Source organism: Brassica napus, chromosome A3, assembly GCF_020379485.1.
Source record: "Brassica napus cultivar Da-Ae chromosome A3, Da-Ae, whole genome shotgun sequence".
NCBI classification, from domain to species: Eukaryota; Viridiplantae; Streptophyta; class Magnoliopsida; order Brassicales; family Brassicaceae; genus Brassica; species Brassica napus.
This window is the reverse complement of record NC_063436.1, coordinates 2,947,335-2,966,749: the sequence shown is the minus strand read 5'-3', so window position 1 is coordinate 2,966,749 and position 19,415 is coordinate 2,947,335. Positions and strand designations below refer to the sequence as shown.

Below are 19,415 nucleotides of genomic sequence, written 5' to 3'. Positions count from 1 at the left end.
AGGCTTTGCGGATTTAGTTATTTCGCTTTCCACTGGGCCTTTAACACATTGGGCTTATAATTACGACGTCCACATCAAACTAATTGCTCTTGAGAAAACACTTGAACAGTTTTATTGGTATAGTTTAACATATTCTTAATAATTTAAATTAAAAGTAACTTTCATTCCATTTAATTCCTCTGAAAAGTTACCATTTGTGCCACAAAAATATTTCTCTGCAATGATTTCATTCCATTAATTTTATTCCATAACTCCATAACTTCTATCATTCCATTAGTTGACATTCTATTTTTTTAAGTTTAAAGATTTACTAGACATATATGTAAGCTCTTTAGATCCAATAACGATCAGATCAATATACAATTTATTCAAACTCTTTCTTATTCTTAGAGCAAATTCAACACTTTTGTTTTCATCACAAATTCCAACATAAACCCTAGTCCCATGTACCTAGTTCCCGAGGTACTAGAAGAGATCTTCCTTGGTCTGCCATTGAATTCCATCCTAAAATTCAAAACCGTCTCAAAACAATGTAGATCAATACTAGAGTCGAAGAGGTTCGCAGAGCGTAGGCGTCGTATGGTGAATATTCAAACGAAACTGAAAATCATAGTGGCAGTAGACCGAAACCTAATCCAACATGAATTACACAGGGACGAAGAGGTAGAGATGGTCTACTTACACAGCAATGTCGCCGCCTCACGGCCGTCGCTGTCATGTGACAGTCTTGTCTGCATCCCCGTACCTGGTTGGGTCAAAGTTTTCAACCCTTCCACTGGAGTGTTTCTTAGATTCTCTTCCGGTCCAGAGAAAATGATAGCGCGTGATTTTGATCCTCGATTTGAGATCTTCCCTAGATGTTGGAGGATGGGATTCGGTAAAGACAATATCACTGAGAGATATAAGATAGTGAGGATATGTTTTAACGATGATTTGGAGATTTGTCGTCGTTGCGAGATTCTTGATGTTAACATTGGGAGATGGAGGAGACTGAGGCCACCTCCTTATGTTTTAGGGTTTAGAAGGAAGTCGACATGTGTGAATGGGTCCATCTACTGGGTAGAAGTAATTCCTCGGCACAAACTTTTAGCTTTGAATCTTCACACAGAAGAGTGGCGTCACCTTACACTACCGCTGGGAACACTAGGAACTTCATGCCAAGTAGCAAACCTTGAAAACCGGCTGGCCTTAGCCGCAACCTATTTTAGTAATCATCATTGGAATGTGAAGATATGGTGCTTGCATGCACCACAAGAAGAAGCATGGAGTGTGATTTATACCATACGTTTATTCCCTTCCGAGCACCGTTACGACGGCGTTTTCCCTTTATGGTTTTGGGCTAGGCCAGTGGCGGTTTCTAAGCAAGGAAATCTTTTTTTCCATGACAACTGCAAGAGGTTGTTCAAATATTACCCAGAGACAGATGTAGTTCGCTGCGTTCATAGAGATATTTGTGTGATATCTCCTTTTGTTGAAGATTTGGTCCCACTTGGACGTTTGGATTCTGTTCCGGACATGATGAGGACATATGGACTTCGACATCTAGATCATGTGCCCTTCTCCTCTAGGATACCCAACTTTTTCAGACGAATGGAGTTCCCGAGTAGCTTGATCACTACTTCTTTTGTGACTCTTGCAATATTTCAGTTTTGTTCCCTATTGTCTAGGTCTTGATATTGTTGCGTTTCCGGCTAGTGGTCTCGTATTGATTCAAAACCGCATGCCTTTTTTCTTCCTACACCGATGTTCTTGCATCTGGCTTTGTGAAATGTTTGCTGTAAGACAAATATATTTTTCAATTACATTACTATTTAAAAAGTTGGCATCAATCGACCAAACCCTATATTGGACACTAAATATTGGCACCTCAACGTTTCCAAGATCTTTAAAATACGCAACCGATGCAATCGAGAAACCCTTTGCTCTCACCGGAGAGAAGTTTTCTCCCAAACGGATCTCATCAATCACTGGAGCAAGATACTTCTTCTTAAACCACTTCCATAATCTCCTTCACCTGTCCGTGACGTTCTCTTTCACCTTCAGTACGTAACGTGACTCTCGCAACTGATCCTACAGGAGGTTTCAAGACTCCGGATACTTGATCGGCGATCCAGTCTCAACGGCCATGATGTCTTCCCATATCTGCATGGTTTCCTCGACGACGCGAATGTGATTGGGACGTGCGAAGTACGCGCTGAGATCGTCCTTGGATCTGTAGCGGCTGTACTGACGTTGCATGATTGTGATTGAACTATATATGTTTTTCTGACTTGCGCTGTGCAGGATGATAATCACATTGCCACTGGCAGATGCTTGTTCACTACCATGAAAGTTTTGGTTATAAAAATGAAACAACAAAGGAATTAGAGATTGGAAGAAGAGACGACAGAGAATCACTTACATCTTTTGTTTGACCTAGACGATGAGCTCTGTCCATTGCTTGTAAATCCAAGGTGAGATTCCAATCTCTTTCATATAAAATGACTTGTGTCAGCAACCGTCAAGTTGATACCAAGTCCTCCAGCTCTGGTGCTCAGCAAGAATACAAAAATATCGTTCCTGCAATCATGTAGGGTTTTTATATACTTGTGCACAGCAAGCCTCACTAGAGCATTAAAAGAAAAAGGCTAGAGAAATTTAATTCATACAAGTCCATATCTTTAGAATATTTACGTTCATGTTTTAGCCTTTTTTCACCTGCGGTTCAAGAAAGAAGTGGTTTGCTTATTATATATTTTTGTCTACTGTGGTTTTGAAACTTCTCTCACATGTGTAGGAGGCCTTGCATGTAATTTGCATTTTTTTTTAAAAAAAATTCTGACTCAATTTCAGAGATAGAGAGATGACATTAATTATATCGGTTATGTGTTTTTATCATTTATCAATTTATATGGTTGCTAATACTTTATTTTCTTTGAGATTTAAGGATAAGTGCTTGTTTTCTTGAGAAAAAGAGTCCAGGGACCATATAAAGCTTTGTAATTGTAAGTTTTGTGCGGATTCTCCACTTTACATGGCTCTGAGAAATTGTCTATGGAAAAAGTGCAGTGACATTTGGCAAAAGGCAATCACTTTTATCCACTTTCACTTGATATCTCGAATCCATCACAATAATATTCACATTCATTTGGCACTTAGATATTCGCTAGTTCTTAAACTTGTTAAATTTTGTGGTTAAATCGTAGAAACTCAACTACCTTCAAGTTCTTTGTTGATGATATGCCAGCATTATATGCATCCGGAGATATCTTTGATTTGCTTGCATGGTATATAAGTTTGTGCTACACAAGACTACATTTTCTGGTGGTCTGATAACTTTGTCACACTTCTGGCTTCGGTGAATGAGTGAGATCCATTTTATGTGGCTCAAGAAGAATATGTATTATGCCACTCTGGTGGCTAAATTCATATGGATTTTATAACACTCAACGTATCTTTTGAGAGAATTCATCAGCTTAACAGTGGTGACTAAATAAGACCATCATTGACAAACCCAATGGATATTATCAACTACATACAGCAAAATCCTTAACAATCAGTCACTAATTATATATTTATATAAACGGAACACGGAAAAGTGCGGAAGAGTGCAAAAAAAAAAAGGAGTAAGTTAAGAGACACCGCTTTGTATTTATATGGCTTACCCAGAGGGTTGTTAGTTTGTAACTGAGCTTTTGGTTGTATGTTATTTAGTTATTAAGTTGAAATGTTGTACTAAAAGGTGTGTGTGAGAGTAGTGACTTTAGATTGAATAGTTGTGTCTTACTGTGTGTGTGATAAACAGTAAACAGTAATAATCTTGTTATCAAAAAATTGAGATATTGATAAACAGTAAATAGTGATATCAATATCTTCCAACAACGGTGATGGGTGTCTTTAACGTCAATAAGTAAACTGCAACATAAATTTTTATCAAGGCTTAATGCAAAATCCAGAGATAAGACATGAACAAAAACAACTAGGTGCTAATTAGGGGAATAATAACTAAGTAGCTTCTTAAATAGAGGAACAAGTACGGCCATAGCATGTTCGAGCAGTTCAAAGATGTTTGCCCGGATGCTTACTTGCCCTGCCCCACTGCTGTCCAGATTAGCACGAGCAGTTAGATCAGATGAACGTCCTATGTGCACTTGGGTCTGAATATTCCCTCCGATAGCAAGACCCCGATGCCCATCCACCACAGAAAGTCCCAGAGTAGATAAAAAAAAACTACCAAGCAAGTGAGCTTCTAAACTACCCCCATAAGCCGCATCACCTCGACAAGTCATTGCCCCACCACCACACACATCTATTCCGAACCTTTTATTAGCAACCAACTTACGTTCTGCTTTCACCCCGGCAGACACCGAATCACCCAAGAGCGTTATAGCTAGACCAGCCGCAGCTTTGTGTTTCATAAAATTGGAATCACTTCGAAGAGCGCAAGACAATTCATCCCAAGTCTTTTTTTGCATCTCGAAACCTAGGGAGGTTGATCTATTACCCTCCTCTCCATGTACAACCAAGCTGGCCATTTCCAGCTGCACGTCTGCACCTTTCATTTTCATGAGGTTGTTCTTTGTCACTTTGCCCGAGTAAGACATATGTATCTTTTCTTTAACCAAAGTCCCTTTAGCACTTAGACCGTCATAGCCAATATCATGATCCCACCTCGGAACAACCAGGACTGGAGTAACAAGTAGCGACGGGTTGGAGAGATCAATATGAGGTCGACGTTCCTCTTCCATCTCTAGTTCCGCCTGGAACTCAACAGGATACTGCTCCTTCTGAGATTTACTAAGCCTAGAAATTTCAGCTTCAGTCAATCGCTTACAACGAGGAGGAAGCTCATGTGATTCCAGAAGAGATGAGAGAAAAGGAGGAGGAAGCTGATGTGATTCCAGAAGAGATGAGAGAAAAAGTGACAGTGGTTGAGCCGTGGATTCCACAACTAATGGTCGACTATTATAATTACGATCATATGCATTTTCTTGTGCTAGAATCTTGGATGCAAACGAGAGTAACAGCAAATGAGGCTTCCACGCTTGACCATTCGGTAACACTCTCTGACCCGCCCGGTTGGTCCTGCAAGCAGGGTGGTTCTCAACTAAAGACACAGGGCTCACGAGCCGCAAATCTCGAGCTGCTCGGCGAATGTCCTGCTGAATGGCAAGACAACGTTGTGTTACAAACATGCCGTAGCTAGAGGCAGCGCCATCTGGTGGAGCGGAAGCGGCGTGAGTCAAACCCACGATGGCGTTAAACCATATCGACGGTCCAAGAAACTGGGTGATGGTGCGCAAAAGAAGCATCTCCTCATCTATGCTGCTTTGCGTTTGCGTATCCAACCTATCGAGATATAATACAACATCCGGTGGACTTTTTTTGATGAAAGCCCTAATAGACTTGAGGGTTTTCACGTTCTTGTGTTGTTCAAACCATGATGGTGAGAGGCCTGGAGTGTCGATGGCCCGGACTTTGATTCCCTGAACAAAACCCTCAACAAGCTGAACCCTCTTCGTCCCCATCTGGAATGCATCGGTGGTACACATCTTCTTCACTGCATGATCATCATCGAAAATAGAATTAATCGTAGCACTCTTGCCAACACCGCTTTTGCCGAGCAACATAATCGTACAAGAAAAATCAAGCGGATGATTCTGTCCCTCAAGCTGTTCCGCCATGGAAATGGCGGCACCACCAACACGGCTGCTTCCCCTAGACAAAAACTGAGCAACAACAACGTTGTTACGTGGAGTTTGCCCTAATCTGTGTGAAAGCCTCAGAAACTTGACCCTGGTCTCATCGATCTCTGCAGTGGTAGTGGTAGGGTGCTGAGACACGTTGCCATTGACACGGCGTCGTGGAGTGGGTTTCAAAAGAGGAGCACCACGCCCAAGGCCTAGTACTGGGGCAGCAGGAGGTATCAATATATTGTCGTTGATGATTCTATCGTCTGCATTCTTCTTCTCTTCCATGTCTTCTGACCTGCTCGCTCACAAAACCATAACCAAAACGAAATCACCAACCAAACAAAACCACGCTTTAAGCTTTGATATAAAGTTCCAACGTCCCTAACACTTATAAAAATAGCTCAGAAACCAAACCCTAGCTAGCTCGGGATTATCGCCAAAAACTTCTGACGGCGGGAAGGTGAAGATTGTTTAGGACTTTGACTGCCAACACTTTTAAACTTATAATGACTCTACAAAAAAATATTGACGTGAAAAAGTAAAAGTCACAAATTAGCGTGAAGGGAATATGGAAGTTGAGGCTTTTAAACTGCATGTCTATATTGCTTAAGAAAGAATGGAAAGAATATAAGAGTTAGTATATGCATTCCCATAAGCTTTTGCAGCAATATATTCTCCTTCTCAAGTCACTTTTGCAGCAATATATATTCTCCTTCTCAATTGGCATTGGAAGTGGCTGAAGCATCGCATATGCATTCCCATAAGCTATTTAGTATATAGTATATAATAATATACATATATATATATATGAGTGGGCCATCCGCATAAACACAAATGATGAATCTTGCTCTTATCTTTTAGAATAAAGAGCTGTACTTGCTCACCTTTCCAAGGTATATGCTGATTAACGAAAGACAAGTGACATCAAAAAGAAGAAGTGACATTGCAACAAAGGATGCCCTTTTGCCATCTGGAATGGGCCGTATAGCTAAGCTTATCTGAGGTTCTTCCATGATTAAGCTGCTCAAGTCTTTATGTACCTACCATTCGATAAACATTCCGATGAATAGATTTCGCTTTTGCTCGTAAATGTTATTAGCAACGATCTAAGACCGGTGTTAACTTGTCTTACCAAAACTGCTAATTATATTTAATATCTAGCCTTATAGGTTCCTCAGACAAGTTATCCAACAAAACAAATAATCCAACAAGATGTAAAGATTGTTCATTGAGTTTAGACGAATGAAGTACTTCTGAGCGTGGCTTGCGACTTGGGTTGGTGTTCTTGTTACCACAAAGTTACGAGAAATCACCCTTCCCATACTTATCCAAACCAAGAAGAAACAACCTAGAAAACAAAAGAGACAAAAGACTATTAGTTCATCAGAATCATTACAAAACCAAGAAAGAACAATCTTCATGGCCATAGTATATATCAAACATGACAACAAAGAAAAGCCTGTTAAGGGAGCAAGTAATCAAATCAAACTCATTTAAACAAGAAAGATAAACTTCACTGTTTCATCAAGTGAAAAACTCTAGTTCTGCACTTATGCCTTTTAATATCCCAACACCATTAACGCTTTCAAGAGAGTAAAATGAAGACTACTATTTAGAGTAAGATTTTTCTTGTTCCTTTCTAAAAAGAAAGTGGAGTTCTCCAATAACAGTGGTGGACAGACTAGACTAATATCCTTTTCTCAAGGACTGAGAGCATGATAAACAGGGGTGGAAAAGATTGGTCAAAATGGTCCCAGGGGTAGATAAGATAAGCATCTCCCCATCATCTCTAACATGATGGATGTAATCATAAAACACCTAAGACATGAAAGGAAATGAAAATTTATGAAAACAGATTTCTCTGTCCCATGCCAAGTTATAATTTCAATTAAAAAAAATAATCAGATCCTTTTGAAACTACTAAGAAATCATAAGAATTTTAATGAACTTATAATTTTCCTTCAAAGCATCCTCTAGAGTTAGTTACAATGTGTAAATCCTCCTAAAACCATAATCAATCCTTCCACTATCTCAATAGGGGAGACCAAGAGCCTAATTAAGACTTCCTGTTCTTGCTTCTAATCAAAACCTCTAACTTCTTCAAGGCTCACGAACCTAAAACTGTCACCTAGAGATAAGATAAATGTCTAGGTGGTCATATTATGTGTTTAATTTTTTTTAATTTAATTTTTAAATTTGTGTTTTTTTTTGTAATCATATTATGTTTAACATTAATTTAACTACCAAAAAATATATTAAATTAAATTAATTTTAAATATAATATCATTAAAAAAATGTTATTATAAAATTTAAATTTTTGAAAAATGATAGAACAAAAATATTTTTACATAATTTTAAGGGCGGGTATATTTGTATTTCAATATTTTTACATAATTTTAATGAGTATCTGTATTTAAACTGAACCCGTAATTATCCAAACTGAATCCAAACTAAAATTTATAAATATCCAAATAGGTTTTAATCTCTCATCTAAAGACCAATATCTGAATAGTCGGAATTGAACCCAAATTCTTACTCTATAATATGATCACAGATAAAACATAAATATGATTACAAAAAAAAATACATATATGATACAAGGAAAGAAACAAGTACATATGAAAGTTGATTTATTTAATATACTTACAAAAATAATCTATTCTATTAAATTCATATCATACAAAAATATAATTATACAAACACACAAATAAATAAATTATATTAGACAAATATTTTTAAAACAAAACATATAGAGGGCGGGTCAATATCTAGTAGGCCATTAAAATACAAATCCAGTCACACCCATAGTTCTTCTAAGAAAGTTTCTTAAAGTAGCAAAACACAAAACTAGTAAAATTGACTCAAACTTAACTGCATAATAATATATATATTTTTTATCTACAATACAAAAACATATCAACTATGATGGGCAAAAAAACCAAAGTGAACCGACCAAAACCGATCCAAACTGAACCGAAAGTATATTATCAAATAGTTTGGTTTAAGATTTTCCCAATCCGAACCAACTGAACCGAAACCAAACCGAGTTAAACCGAACCGATAACCAATGCGTTTCTGTTATTAATTAAATTAAGCATACTAGTAATATACAATATACTAAAATCCTAAGACTAAAGACTAAAGTCATTGTTAACTTTATTAACAATGTTGTTGTTTTTTTTGAAAAAAATCTATTTACTTTAGTAACTTTGGTTTGAATGTGTTTTTATAAACTTTTTGTGGTTTGTTAAGGTTTTTGTTTCAATTTTGTTTTAAATTAAATTTAAATAATTTATTTTTAAAAGGCATTACTAACGATGTTTTAGAGAAAAAACTATCTACTGTAGTTAAATTTGATTTGGTTGTGTTCTTATAAATGTATTGTTCTTTGAAAGCTTTTTTTGGTTTTATATTGAATTTAGTCAACATAATTGTTTTTCATAGTCACCAGCACAATGACTTTATGACCATGCGTTTACGTTTTAAATCATGATTTTTTTCTTAAAGAACTAAATTAAGGGAATACGATTGAACCGAATCGAAAAACAAACCAAACCGAATACAACCCAACAGAAACCGTTCTAAACCAAATTTATTATAGTTTACTTTGGTTGGAAAAAATTATAGAACCGTATTAACCAGACCGAACCGATAAAATAACCGAAGTGTCCGCTCCTAATTATAACTGTTCCAAGTGTTTTCTCCAGAGCAATTAGTTTGATATGGACGTCGTAATTATAAGCCCAATGTGTTAAAAAAGGCCCAGTGGAAAGCGGAAACATGAGTTTCGTGTAAATAACTAAATACGCAAAGCCTTCGAAAAGAGTGATAGGGAAACCGAGAGTTCGATCGAACCAGACCGGTTTAGTCACCAACCGCTTCGGTTTAGCTCTGAGAGTCCGGTCCGTGTCTATGTCAGATCAAAGAGACGAAGACGAAGAAGAAGAAGAAGATACATGGCGGGACTTCTAGCTTGGGCTGCTGACGTCGTCGGTAAAAACGGAAATGAATGATGAGAAGGGGGGGGGGGGCAGTTTACCTCGTCTAGCTATAACATAACTATTCTTATAAAGCCCTTGACTTTTCAAGGTTCAGGCCCGATCCAACTTTCTTATGCGGCCTTGAAGACTAGTCCCGTGGTTAACCACTACTAATATGTAAAACAAAACCCCATACATCTAATCTATACATATTCAAAATCTATCCTTGTGTGTGCTTAGGGCATGTAAAGGCAATGTATGAAGAGAATGTTGGATGTGAACATACCTCAACAACAGCAACACCTTCAGAAACTTGAACCTTTAAGTTGGAAACTCCATCGATGTCCTGAGAGAAGAAACAAGATTTGATATTTGCTTTTATTCAGTGCTATTAAAATCTAAACTTGGAGTTAAGGAAAGAGCTAAAAGGCATTAAGAGTAAAGTGAACACAGAGATTGGATTGAATCTAAACAAGTAACCAAAATGGTTTTGTATAAGCCAAGAAACAGATGCATTCAACAAAGATTCTCCTCTAGCTCTGAACAGATTCGCTAGTTCAATGAGAGATCTTCTTGCAAAGTATTATTACCTGTACGTAAGGCCTTTGTGACATTGGGAATAGCTGCTTCGTTCAAAGTTCCATCAGCCTTCGGAGTCCAGACCAGCTAGAACCGACTGAAAGAAAGAAAAAAATGAGATCAAAATGATTCGTCTTGCATAAAAAAAAAAAATTCATACTTCCAATCTCTAAATACATAGAGAGACCAGTAACAGCTTCATATCACAGTTATAAACCTATGGGTTATACTAATGAAAATGAGATTTGATGAAACCATAACACATAAGTGTAACAAACAGGAAAAAAATACCTTGAGAACTGAATGAGCATCGTCTACGTTATCCAAGTTCTCGGATTCAATATATTCAACTTCCACGGTAGCTTTCTCGGATTCTCCAACGCTAGGATCAGTGGGATTCAAAGCAACAGAGCTTGGTAATGGTCCATTCATTTTGCCAACACAAGGCTTGGCTAAGCTTGCTTTACATTCACTCATCTTCTCAGTTAAAAGGAAGAGTATTCAAATCTTTCGAAGTATGACTGGCCGTACGTGTAATCAATGGAAGATTAATAATCTACTTTGCACAAACACATTCTCTAATTTAATAATCAGGCCATGAAGAACAGCGGAGGAAGGGACACGAAACAAATCTGACCCAGATTTGGAAAAGGCGAGATTTAAAGAGAGGAGGAGGAGAGGGCTCTCACGGCGACGAACCACCCCTCCTCCGATTTGACGGCGCTTCTAGGGTTTGAAATGGACCTTATTAATATGTAAAGAAAGAGCAAGCTTTAAGATGTCACCCCTCCTCCGATTTAATATGACGACTAACCACCCCTCCTCCGATTTGACGGCGCTTATGGGGTTTAAAAAAAATTAATTAATATTTTTTATATAATAAACTCTTAATTTTAAGTTTAAGCGGAAGTTGGGTAATCTCCGGCGTTCAAACCTCCGGCAAACAGTATGATTTTTTTTTTTTTTATAAAACAGCTTTTTATTACAGTTTTTTTCTTTTCTTACAAACTGGAAAACAGAGAACAAAAAGCTAAGAACAGAACAGAGAACAAAAAGCTAAGATCAGAACAGAGAACAAAGAGCTAAGATCAGGGCCAGAATGTAGTTCGTGCAAGTATAGGCGTGATCCTATCATTTGGACTGACCTTCTTGGAAAGACTTGGAAACTTGGACTTTAGTGGGAAGGATATGAAGGAAGGGGGTTTCTTAAGCTTGTCGTACAGCTTTTGTCTTGGAAACATCATCGGGACGTTGCGGGAGGGAGGTCGGGGGGGGGGAGAGGCAGGAGCGCACGGCGGCGCGGGAGGCCAGCGCGGCGGCGCCGGAGGGGCCTGGGGGACGGCGAGGCGGAGAGGGAGAGGGGAAGGGCATAACGCCATGCTCAGGTGAGTTTTCTTCTTCTTCTCCAAGGTATGTGTATTTGTCTTATATGCCCTCAAGGCAAAACTTTGGTTCAGTCTGAGCGTTCTCTCGCTACCATCTAAAAGGCAACGTACTGCGTACCCTCTTCCATCCACGTCACCGACAACGCACGTGAGGATGTCGCTGAATGGCTGGTGCCACCATTTAAGATAAAAGAATGTTAAAGCCCAATAAACTTATATCATTAGAAAGCCCACACCAGTTTTTAAGGCCTATTTCGCCAACGGTCACGATACCGTTGAGCGAACCTTTGTTTTGTCGTTATATGCTGACTTGGCGGTTTCGTTAACTCAGATTTCCTTTTTTTTTCTCTCACAAAACAAACATTTACAATTAACAAATACCGAAAAAGCGAGGAGCGCGACTCAACCTACGTCATGCTTCACAATACGTTTCCTACTCCTCTCAATCGTCGCCGTTAGATCGTTCCTCTCCGAAATCTAACCGTCTATAAAGGAAGCTGCTTACCATACACCCAACCACAGGCAACAATTTTAGCAAAACATTAAAAGCAGTCGAACACAAATGACGTGAGTCTCAGTTTATTCCAACCAAAACACGCCCACGTGAGCGAGCACTCTTCCTCTAGCGCGGACGCCAAAACTAACTATTATAACTTTGAAACTACCTATTGGGATCCGCTTCCTCTGCCTATCAGAACAGACGGAGAGAGAGAGAGAGAGAGAGAGAGAGAGAGAGAGAGAGAGAGAGAGAGAGAGAGAGAGAGAGAGAGAGAGAGAGAGAGAGAGAGAGAGAGAGAGAGAGAGAGAGAGAGAGAGAGAGAGAGAGAGAGAGAGTGAGAAGAGAAACTGCGGCGGAGACATTCAGGTACGGCGCCGTCTCGACACAGTCGGCAGTTTCCTCTTTGTTTAGCTGAAAACTGTTAGTTTTGTAGATGAGTGTGATTCTGGTTAGGACCGTGAATGTTTGTAAAGGTTTGTGTCTGAATATATGTTAAACTATTGTAGATCTTCTTCACTATCTCTCTGTGTTTTGTTCTAAAACCTTTGTATTGTGTGTTTTGGCCTTCACAGATTTACACGAATTGGATTTGAAGTTGTTGAGGATGGCGTCTGTGGTGAACATTACATTCTTCCACGGCTACAAAACAGAACAATGGTTCTGTATGTGTTGACAAACTACCTGAAGGGATTAATGAGATGAAGATTAAAGATGATAAGGTTTGAAGAATCTTTATATTCCCAAGCTTGGACATACTAATGGTCTCTTTAGTTTGTTTACTAATGTGTGTTTCTGGACTCTTTTGTAGGAAATGGAAGCAGCTGTGGTCGATGGGAATGGAACTGAGACAGGTCACATCATTGTTACAACCATTGGTTGTAAAGATGGTCAGCCTAAACAGGTTAGCTTCCCTAACATTGAATATCCTTATTTTCTTTGTTTATTTAGAAAGCTTATTAGTTAGTATACATTAATGGCGCAAGGACTAAATATTTTACATGAAAGCTAGAGAGCTTGCAGTTGCTGTAGCGTTGTCTAATGTGTTATTTAAATACTGAAGTCTCTGATAATTCTTTTGGTTTGTGCTCTTTCAGACCATAAGCTATATGGCAGAGCGCGTCGTTGAGCAAGGTTCATTTGGAATTGTTTTTCAGGTGTTTATTTAACAACACATTACAAACCCTTAATAGTTGAATCTACTAAGTGAGAGATTGGTGCAAAGACTCAAGATGTTTTCCTGTTACTTGTCTGCAGGCGAAGTGTTTAGAAACGGGAGAAACTGTTGCGATAAAGAAAGTTTTGCAGGACAAGAGATACAAGAACCGTGAGCTGCAGACGATGCGCCTTCTTGATCACCCTAATGTCGTCTCCCTCAAGCATTGCTTTTTCTCAACGACCGAGAAAGATGAGCTGTATCTCAACCTGGTCCTTGAATACGTTCCCGAGACTGTCTATCGCGTCTCAAAGCATTACAGTCGAGCAAACCAGAGGATGCCCACGATATACGTCAAACTCTATACATATCAGGTAATGTTTTTTTTCATTCACCCCATGAGAATATGTTCTCATAATTTAGAACACTACAAAAATAATATTTTCTCATAATTTAGAACATTTTAAAAAATAATAATAATAATAATAATTTAGAACACTATGGTTTGGTTCATTATTAAATTTGTTTCTGCCTTGCTACGGTGGATGCAGATTTGCAGAGCTCTAGCATACATTCATGGAGGAGTTGGAGTCTGTCACAGAGACATAAAACCACAGAATCTTCTGGTTCGTGTATTAAGCTGAGATGTCGGTTGATAACATTTAACGTCTATGTGCTGCTGCTTGAGTAACCTTGTGCTTCTTGTAGGTTAATCCTCATACACATCAGGTCAAGCTCTGCGACTTTGGTAGCGCTAAAGTTCTGGTACAGCTTCTATTATGAGTTTTGAATCTGTTTTAATATGAAAAAGAAGTAGTGTAAACTGAATATAACTTTTTTTAAAAAAAATTCTTTGGCACTTCGTTACAGGTCAAAGGCGAACCAAACATCTCATCCATCTGCTCCCGTTACTACCGAGCACCTGAGCTTATATTTGGAGCCACAGAATACACAACAGCTATTGACATATGGTCTGCAGGCTGTGTTCTTGCTGAATTGCTCCTTGGACAGGTACTTTAATTTCAACCATTTATCTTTTGTGAATCTTTGTATGATGTTTAAAAGCTATGTGTTTACGATTATTTGGCTGGGTAGCCTCTGTTTCCAGGTGAGAGTGGAGTCGACCAACTAGTAGAGATCATTAAGGTATGGTTTTGAACACACATTACAGTGAAGAGTCTCCACTTCGTGCCATTGATTACAACTTGCTATATCTTATTGTGTGTTTACAGGTTCTTGGAACACCAACTCGAGAGGAAATCAAATGTATGAATCCAAACTACACTGAATTCAAGTTCCCTCAGATTAAGGCTCGTCCTTGGCACAAAGTAAGCAAATTAAACATCATCAGCTTCTCAGTATTCTCTATACTTTTTTTGAGCCTCACTGATTGAAAAAAAACTGTTGTTGGTTCCTAAGATATTCCATAAGCGTACACCTCCAGAAGCTGTAGATCTGGCCTCAAGACTTCTCCAGTATTCTACAACAACAGTCTTTATACCTTCTTTTTAATTCTCTCTCTCTCTCTCTTCCTCTTGTTGTCTTCTTCTTCTTTTAAGTTTCTTGTTTGTTGGGTTCAGAAACTAGGATTCACATTCACCTGCTGCCTCTGGCTTGCTCTTTCAGGTATGTCTCTGGTCTTTTCATTTTTTTTTTGATCAAAAGTCTCTGCTCTTTTCTTTATCATCATTTCTTGTGATCCCTTCTGAGAACAGAACACAAAAAATATGATGCATTAGCTTTGGTTATCTATCAAATCGTAAATCTTATATACTATACTATAAACAGCTCTCATCATATGTTTTTCATTCTTACAAGAAGTAATAGCACCAAACTTTGATATAGACTTTTTGAGTATACAACAAGTCAAAGCAATTTCAGGAAAAAGCCAAATTTTCTCTAAGAAAAATAAGAATCTAGTGGTCTTTTTTAATTGACAAGGTTTGAGTACACGACTGCCTTCTATCACTCTCATTTCTCTAGATGGGACCTATTTTGCAAATTTAGTCCAATATTTTTTCGTTTTCTGATCAACTGAATGAATGGTACCATTGTGTCACGGGTCAGAGGCCCAAAAAAACAAGCACAGGTGTATATCAAAGCGTGTTCTGTCAGAGAAAAACTTACAAATGAATAACCAAGGAAGTCAGAACGTTGCAACTTGCAAGCCCGTCACTACATTTGTCCACACTGACACCGACACTTTCAGAGAAGTCGTGCAGCACTTGACAGGTCCATCAGAGAGCAATGCTGCAGCGGTACCAGAAGCAACAGTGATAAAATCCGCCATTCAAAGGAAGCCCACTTCTAAGCTCCATGAGAGAAGGCAATGCATGAGGCCAAAGCTTGAAATTGACAAACCTCCTCTAAGCTTTAAACCCACTGGTAAGACCCCATCATCTAAATCTGGCGTTACCAAACTTTTAACGAGTAAAGTGGGCAACCCTTCTTCATTGTTCTCTAACTTGTCCTTGATAGACGGAGATAAAGCAGATCCAGATAGTTGTACAACAAACAACGAAGAAGAGGAGAGAGACGCTTTTACTTGCATCCATCGCTAAGGTCTAAACCAGGGTATACAGAGCCAGAGCTGCTTACTTTGTTTCCTTTAACATCTCCCAATTCGAGTGGCAGACCATAAAGCGTGTTCTCTGCCAACTATCTCAAAGCTCATGTACATGTAGCGTTTCAGAACTGTATCATTGAAAGAGAAAGACTCTTCACTTGCATTATCTTAATCAAGATTTGTCTCTGTAACATTTCTGCAATGCTTTTTCTTTCTTCATCGGTTAAAACGCCACAGGCTCTTTCATCTGAACAACTAAAGCATTTAGTACATCGAACATACTGTTTCTCCTAGGGTGAGAAGAATCTCCGGACATAAAGACATTCATTTTCCCATCCACATCCAGCCAGCTACACCCTGCTGGCTTTTTCATTTCCTTTTTCTTCATTAGCTTCCTCAACTCCTTCACGCCTTCCCATTTACCATCTGCGGCATACATGTTCGATATCAGAACGTAGTTCCCGATGTCTTCAGATTCACCTTGCAAAAGATGATTTGCAGCTAATCGCCCCAGATCCATCCTATTATACGTTATACACGCCCTTAACAGTGTTCCCCATATATTTTCATTAGGTTCAACTGGCATCTCTGTAACGAAAGCATATGCATCATCATCAAGTCGACCCCTTCGAACTTCCATTGTAGGTTTCAACCCATAAACTGTCCTTATTGAGTCGAATATATGCAATCCGTCTTGTATCAATCCAGCATGACAGCATGCAGTCAACAGAGTAGTTATGAAAACATGATCCGGCTTAATCCCCAAGTCCATCATATGAGAGTAGATCATAAGTGCTTCCTCACCCATGCCATGTACAGCATACCCAGCTATCATAGATGTGAACATAACCAGATCTTTATGAGCTTCTAACTGGAAAACAGAATACGCATTCTTCAAGCTGCCACATTTTGCATATACATCTAATAGAGTCCCCTTCAGGCGGATATCACCAAGTCCGCCTCTAATAATATATCCATGGCATTGTCCTACTAGATGAAGAGAGGCTATATGCGCACAAACAGGAAGGAGATTCATGATAGTCACAGTGTTAGGCCTCATCCCTCGAGCTTGTATCTCACGGAAAACATCAATGGCTTCACTAGGACAGCAACTTTCAGCGTAGATACGAACCATCAAACTCCATGTTGGTGAGATCAGTAGTAAGCATCTCGCTGAGCATCATCCTGACTTCCGCTATTAGCATATCCTGATAACATTGAGTTGTATGTAACCAAAGTTCTCCTCTTTGATAAACCCTGAAAAATCCTTTGAGCGTAATCAACATTACCACATTTGGCATATGCATCATCAAGCAACGCATTGCCAAGCATGGGTTCCTCCTCATTGTGTAGAAGACCCGCCTTAACTGAGTACCCATGGACTTCTTTTACTTTACCGACTCCCAGTATATTTGTGCAGAATTTGACTATGCTTAAAATAGTAACAGAGTCAGGAATGATTCCTTCATCAAATAAGTGGCGCAAGAGGTTCATGAACCGAGAATGTTTTGGAGTGTCTGCATAGGCATCAAGAATAGCATTCCAAGATATTATATCCTTTTTAGATATCAGTGAAAAGGCCGAATATGCTGCGCTTGTGTCACCAAATCTCGCATAGAAACTAACGAGAGCATTCCCAACTGATGTATCCTCCAAGAGGTAAGCATGGCGCAAAACATAACCGTGGATCACTTTGCCAACGGTCGAGTTATTTAACTGCGCACAGACAGGTAGGATGCTGACGATGGTTACCGAATCAGGAGAAACATCCCCCTTATGCACCAACTTCTGAAATAACTTTAAGGCACAATTTGATGCATAACCAGCTATGACAACGTTCCATGAACCAGATCTTTGGAACCCATCGTCATAAACAACGATTCTGCTTCTCTTATCCTCCAACTCTCAAATAAAAACTCACAAGAGAATTGCACACATCAACGTGACTCTGCAACCAAGACCTCTGCATAACATAACCATGAATCTGCCTACCACTTCCATACGCAACGCTCTTATCCATAGAAGCACAAACCGGCAAAATATTCGCAATCGTTGCATAATTCGGCTCTACAGGCTCCTTAAGCATCATAGAAAACAATCTAAGCGCATCGGCCTTCATATTGTTCTCAGAAAACCCAGCAATAAACGCATTCAATGAGACAACGTCTTTGTCAGCTATACTATCAAACGCAGTATACGCATCTGGGAGAACAAACCCGCATTTTGCATACATGGAAACAAGAGCATTCCCCACAAGCGTATCTTTCTCCAAACCTATCTTGATAATATAAGAATGCAACACCTTTCCACTATATGCAGCCTTCCCAAGGCGAGCACACACAGGCAGAACAATCGCGAATGTAACGGAGCTAGGCTTAGGCTCATCTTCAAAGAGCATTGCTTTGAAGAACCTCATCGTCTCATGAGCACAAGAATGCGAGAGTCCAGTGAGAACAATGTTCCAGACAACGGGATCAACGCTGTTCATTTCCCTGAACATCTTCTTGCAATAATCCATTCTCCTGCATTTCGCATACATGTTGAGAACCGACTTTCAAACCTCGTTGCACCCCAAATGACCAAGCTTTGCCACGCAACCGTGCAGAGCTCTCCCTGATGTGAGCTCAGAGACTGAAGCGCAAGCTTTGACGACATCCGAAAGAACTCTGTGATCTACTCCAGAGACAGATAGAAACCGGAAACTCTGAACAAATTGCCTTAAAACTTCCATCTTTCCCTTAAATATTCTAGCAACAGACGCCTATCAAGTCAAATAATTTGGATCAGACATTTTCACAAACACCTTATGGGCAATAACGATTTACTTCCAATCTTCTAACAGTCAAGATATAAGCGTTGCCTTTATGTGAAAGAGACATAGAGAAACTAAGGAAACACACAATATTTATCAAGTTCCTTGTGTGTCTCACTCAGTGTCTGTCTCTGCATAAACGCAAGCGAGATTTTTAGCTGAGTGGAGTGGATTGAAATATATATGAATGTTATGAGTATAATTCAAACTAACTGGATAAGTAGGAATATAGTAAATAGGTCAGGTCCTTAACTGCAAATATACTATTCTTTTGGATTTTTCGGAAGAAAAGGCCATTATAAGCCCATGAGAGTTTATATGATAGAGGCCCAAAAGTCTAATAATACGACCCATCAAGCATCTTCTTCTTGTCTCTTCAGCAACAAGCATGTTGGTTCCTTGGTTCTATAATTTTCTTTTAACACTTATTCTCCTTTGTTACTTCAGCAAGGAGGTTAAGGTTAAAACAATACAAAGGTGTGGGTTTTGCATCTTGTTTCAAATCTTTGGCACATAAGCTTTATTGTGTTCACATACAAAAAGAAGGTTTCTGAAACTAATCATATGATCTTAATCTATCATTCAAACATCGTAAAAACCCCAACAAACTAAAGTAATTAGAAAAAAACTCACTCAAAAGGAACAAGCTTTGAATATTCACTAAAATCCTTTACACAACTTTCTTACACCTAAACCCGTAGAGCACACTACTACAATCTTTCAACGTTACCTATGAGCAGTTGGTGTACAAAGACTCAAATACAAGGAA

General features: G+C 38.9%; 3 protein-coding genes and 2 pseudogenes across 6 annotated transcripts; 3 read left to right on the top strand and 2 right to left on the bottom strand.

Annotated features, from left to right (window-relative positions):
• Positions 1-165: 165 nt before the first annotated feature.
• LOC125594325 (F-box/kelch-repeat protein At2g43445-like) lies at positions 166-1,725 on the top strand. Its single transcript, XM_048770587.1, has one exon. The coding sequence runs from the start codon at positions 445-447 to the stop codon at positions 1,672-1,674; it is 1,230 nt and encodes a 409-aa protein (XP_048626544.1). The 5' UTR covers positions 166-444; the 3' UTR covers positions 1,675-1,725.
• A 79-nt stretch (positions 1,726-1,804) lies between these two features.
• On the bottom strand, positions 1,805-9,675 carry LOC125594320 (translocase of chloroplast 120, chloroplastic-like). The gene has a single exon (XM_048770582.1). It carries the CDS (start codon positions 5,955-5,957, stop codon positions 3,966-3,968), a length of 1,992 nt encoding a protein of 663 aa, XP_048626539.1. The 5' UTR covers positions 5,958-9,675; the 3' UTR covers positions 1,805-3,965.
• A 2,683-nt stretch (positions 9,676-12,358) lies between these two features.
• On the top strand, positions 12,359-16,027 carry LOC106432225 (shaggy-related protein kinase epsilon). 4 transcript variants are annotated; one of them, XM_048770630.1, is made up of 14 exons: positions 12,359-12,588; positions 12,688-12,834; positions 12,924-13,016; positions 13,210-13,269; positions 13,370-13,642; positions 13,820-13,894; positions 13,977-14,033; positions 14,139-14,279; positions 14,364-14,414; positions 14,501-14,596; positions 14,688-14,743; positions 14,849-14,894; positions 15,336-15,653; positions 15,747-16,027. In XM_048770630.1, exons 2-12 carry the CDS (start codon positions 12,814-12,816, stop codon positions 14,853-14,855), a joined length of 930 nt encoding a protein of 309 aa, XP_048626587.1. In that variant the 5' UTR covers positions 12,359-12,588; positions 12,688-12,813; the 3' UTR covers positions 14,856-14,894; positions 15,336-15,653; positions 15,747-16,027. The 4 variants fall into 4 exon arrangements, with proteins under 4 accessions (XP_048626587.1, XP_048626576.1, XP_048626582.1 ...); XM_048770623.1 differs by having other exon boundaries at positions 12,417-12,481; positions 12,549-12,588; positions 14,688-14,894; XM_048770619.1 differs by having other exon boundaries at positions 14,688-14,894; positions 15,331-15,653.
• Positions 14,926-18,816, bottom strand: LOC106432246 (annotated as a pseudogene).
• On the top strand, positions 15,398-16,027 carry LOC106432236 (annotated as a pseudogene).
• Positions 18,817-19,415: the final 599 nt, after the last annotated feature.

What these genes read in the sequence shown, in the direction of transcription:
- LOC125594325 (XM_048770587.1), top strand. Translation starts at nt 445, where the DNA reads ATGTACCTAGTTCCCGAGGTACTAGAAGAGATCTTCCTTGGTCTGCCA.
- LOC125594320 (XM_048770582.1), bottom strand. Translation starts at nt 5,957, where the DNA reads ATGGAAGAGAAGAAGAATGCAGACGATAGAATCATCAACGACAATATA.
- LOC106432225 (XM_048770619.1), top strand. Translation starts at nt 12,814, where the DNA reads ATGAAGATTAAAGATGATAAG. An exon ending in TAAAACCACAGAATCTTCTG is followed by an intron (nt 13,895 to 13,976) that starts GTTCGTGTATTA and finishes TGCTTCTTGTAG; the next exon opens with GTTAATCCTCATACACATCA. An exon ending in AGGCTCGTCCTTGGCACAAA is followed by an intron (nt 14,597 to 14,687) that starts GTAAGCAAATTA and finishes TTGGTTCCTAAG; the next exon opens with ATATTCCATAAGCGTACACC.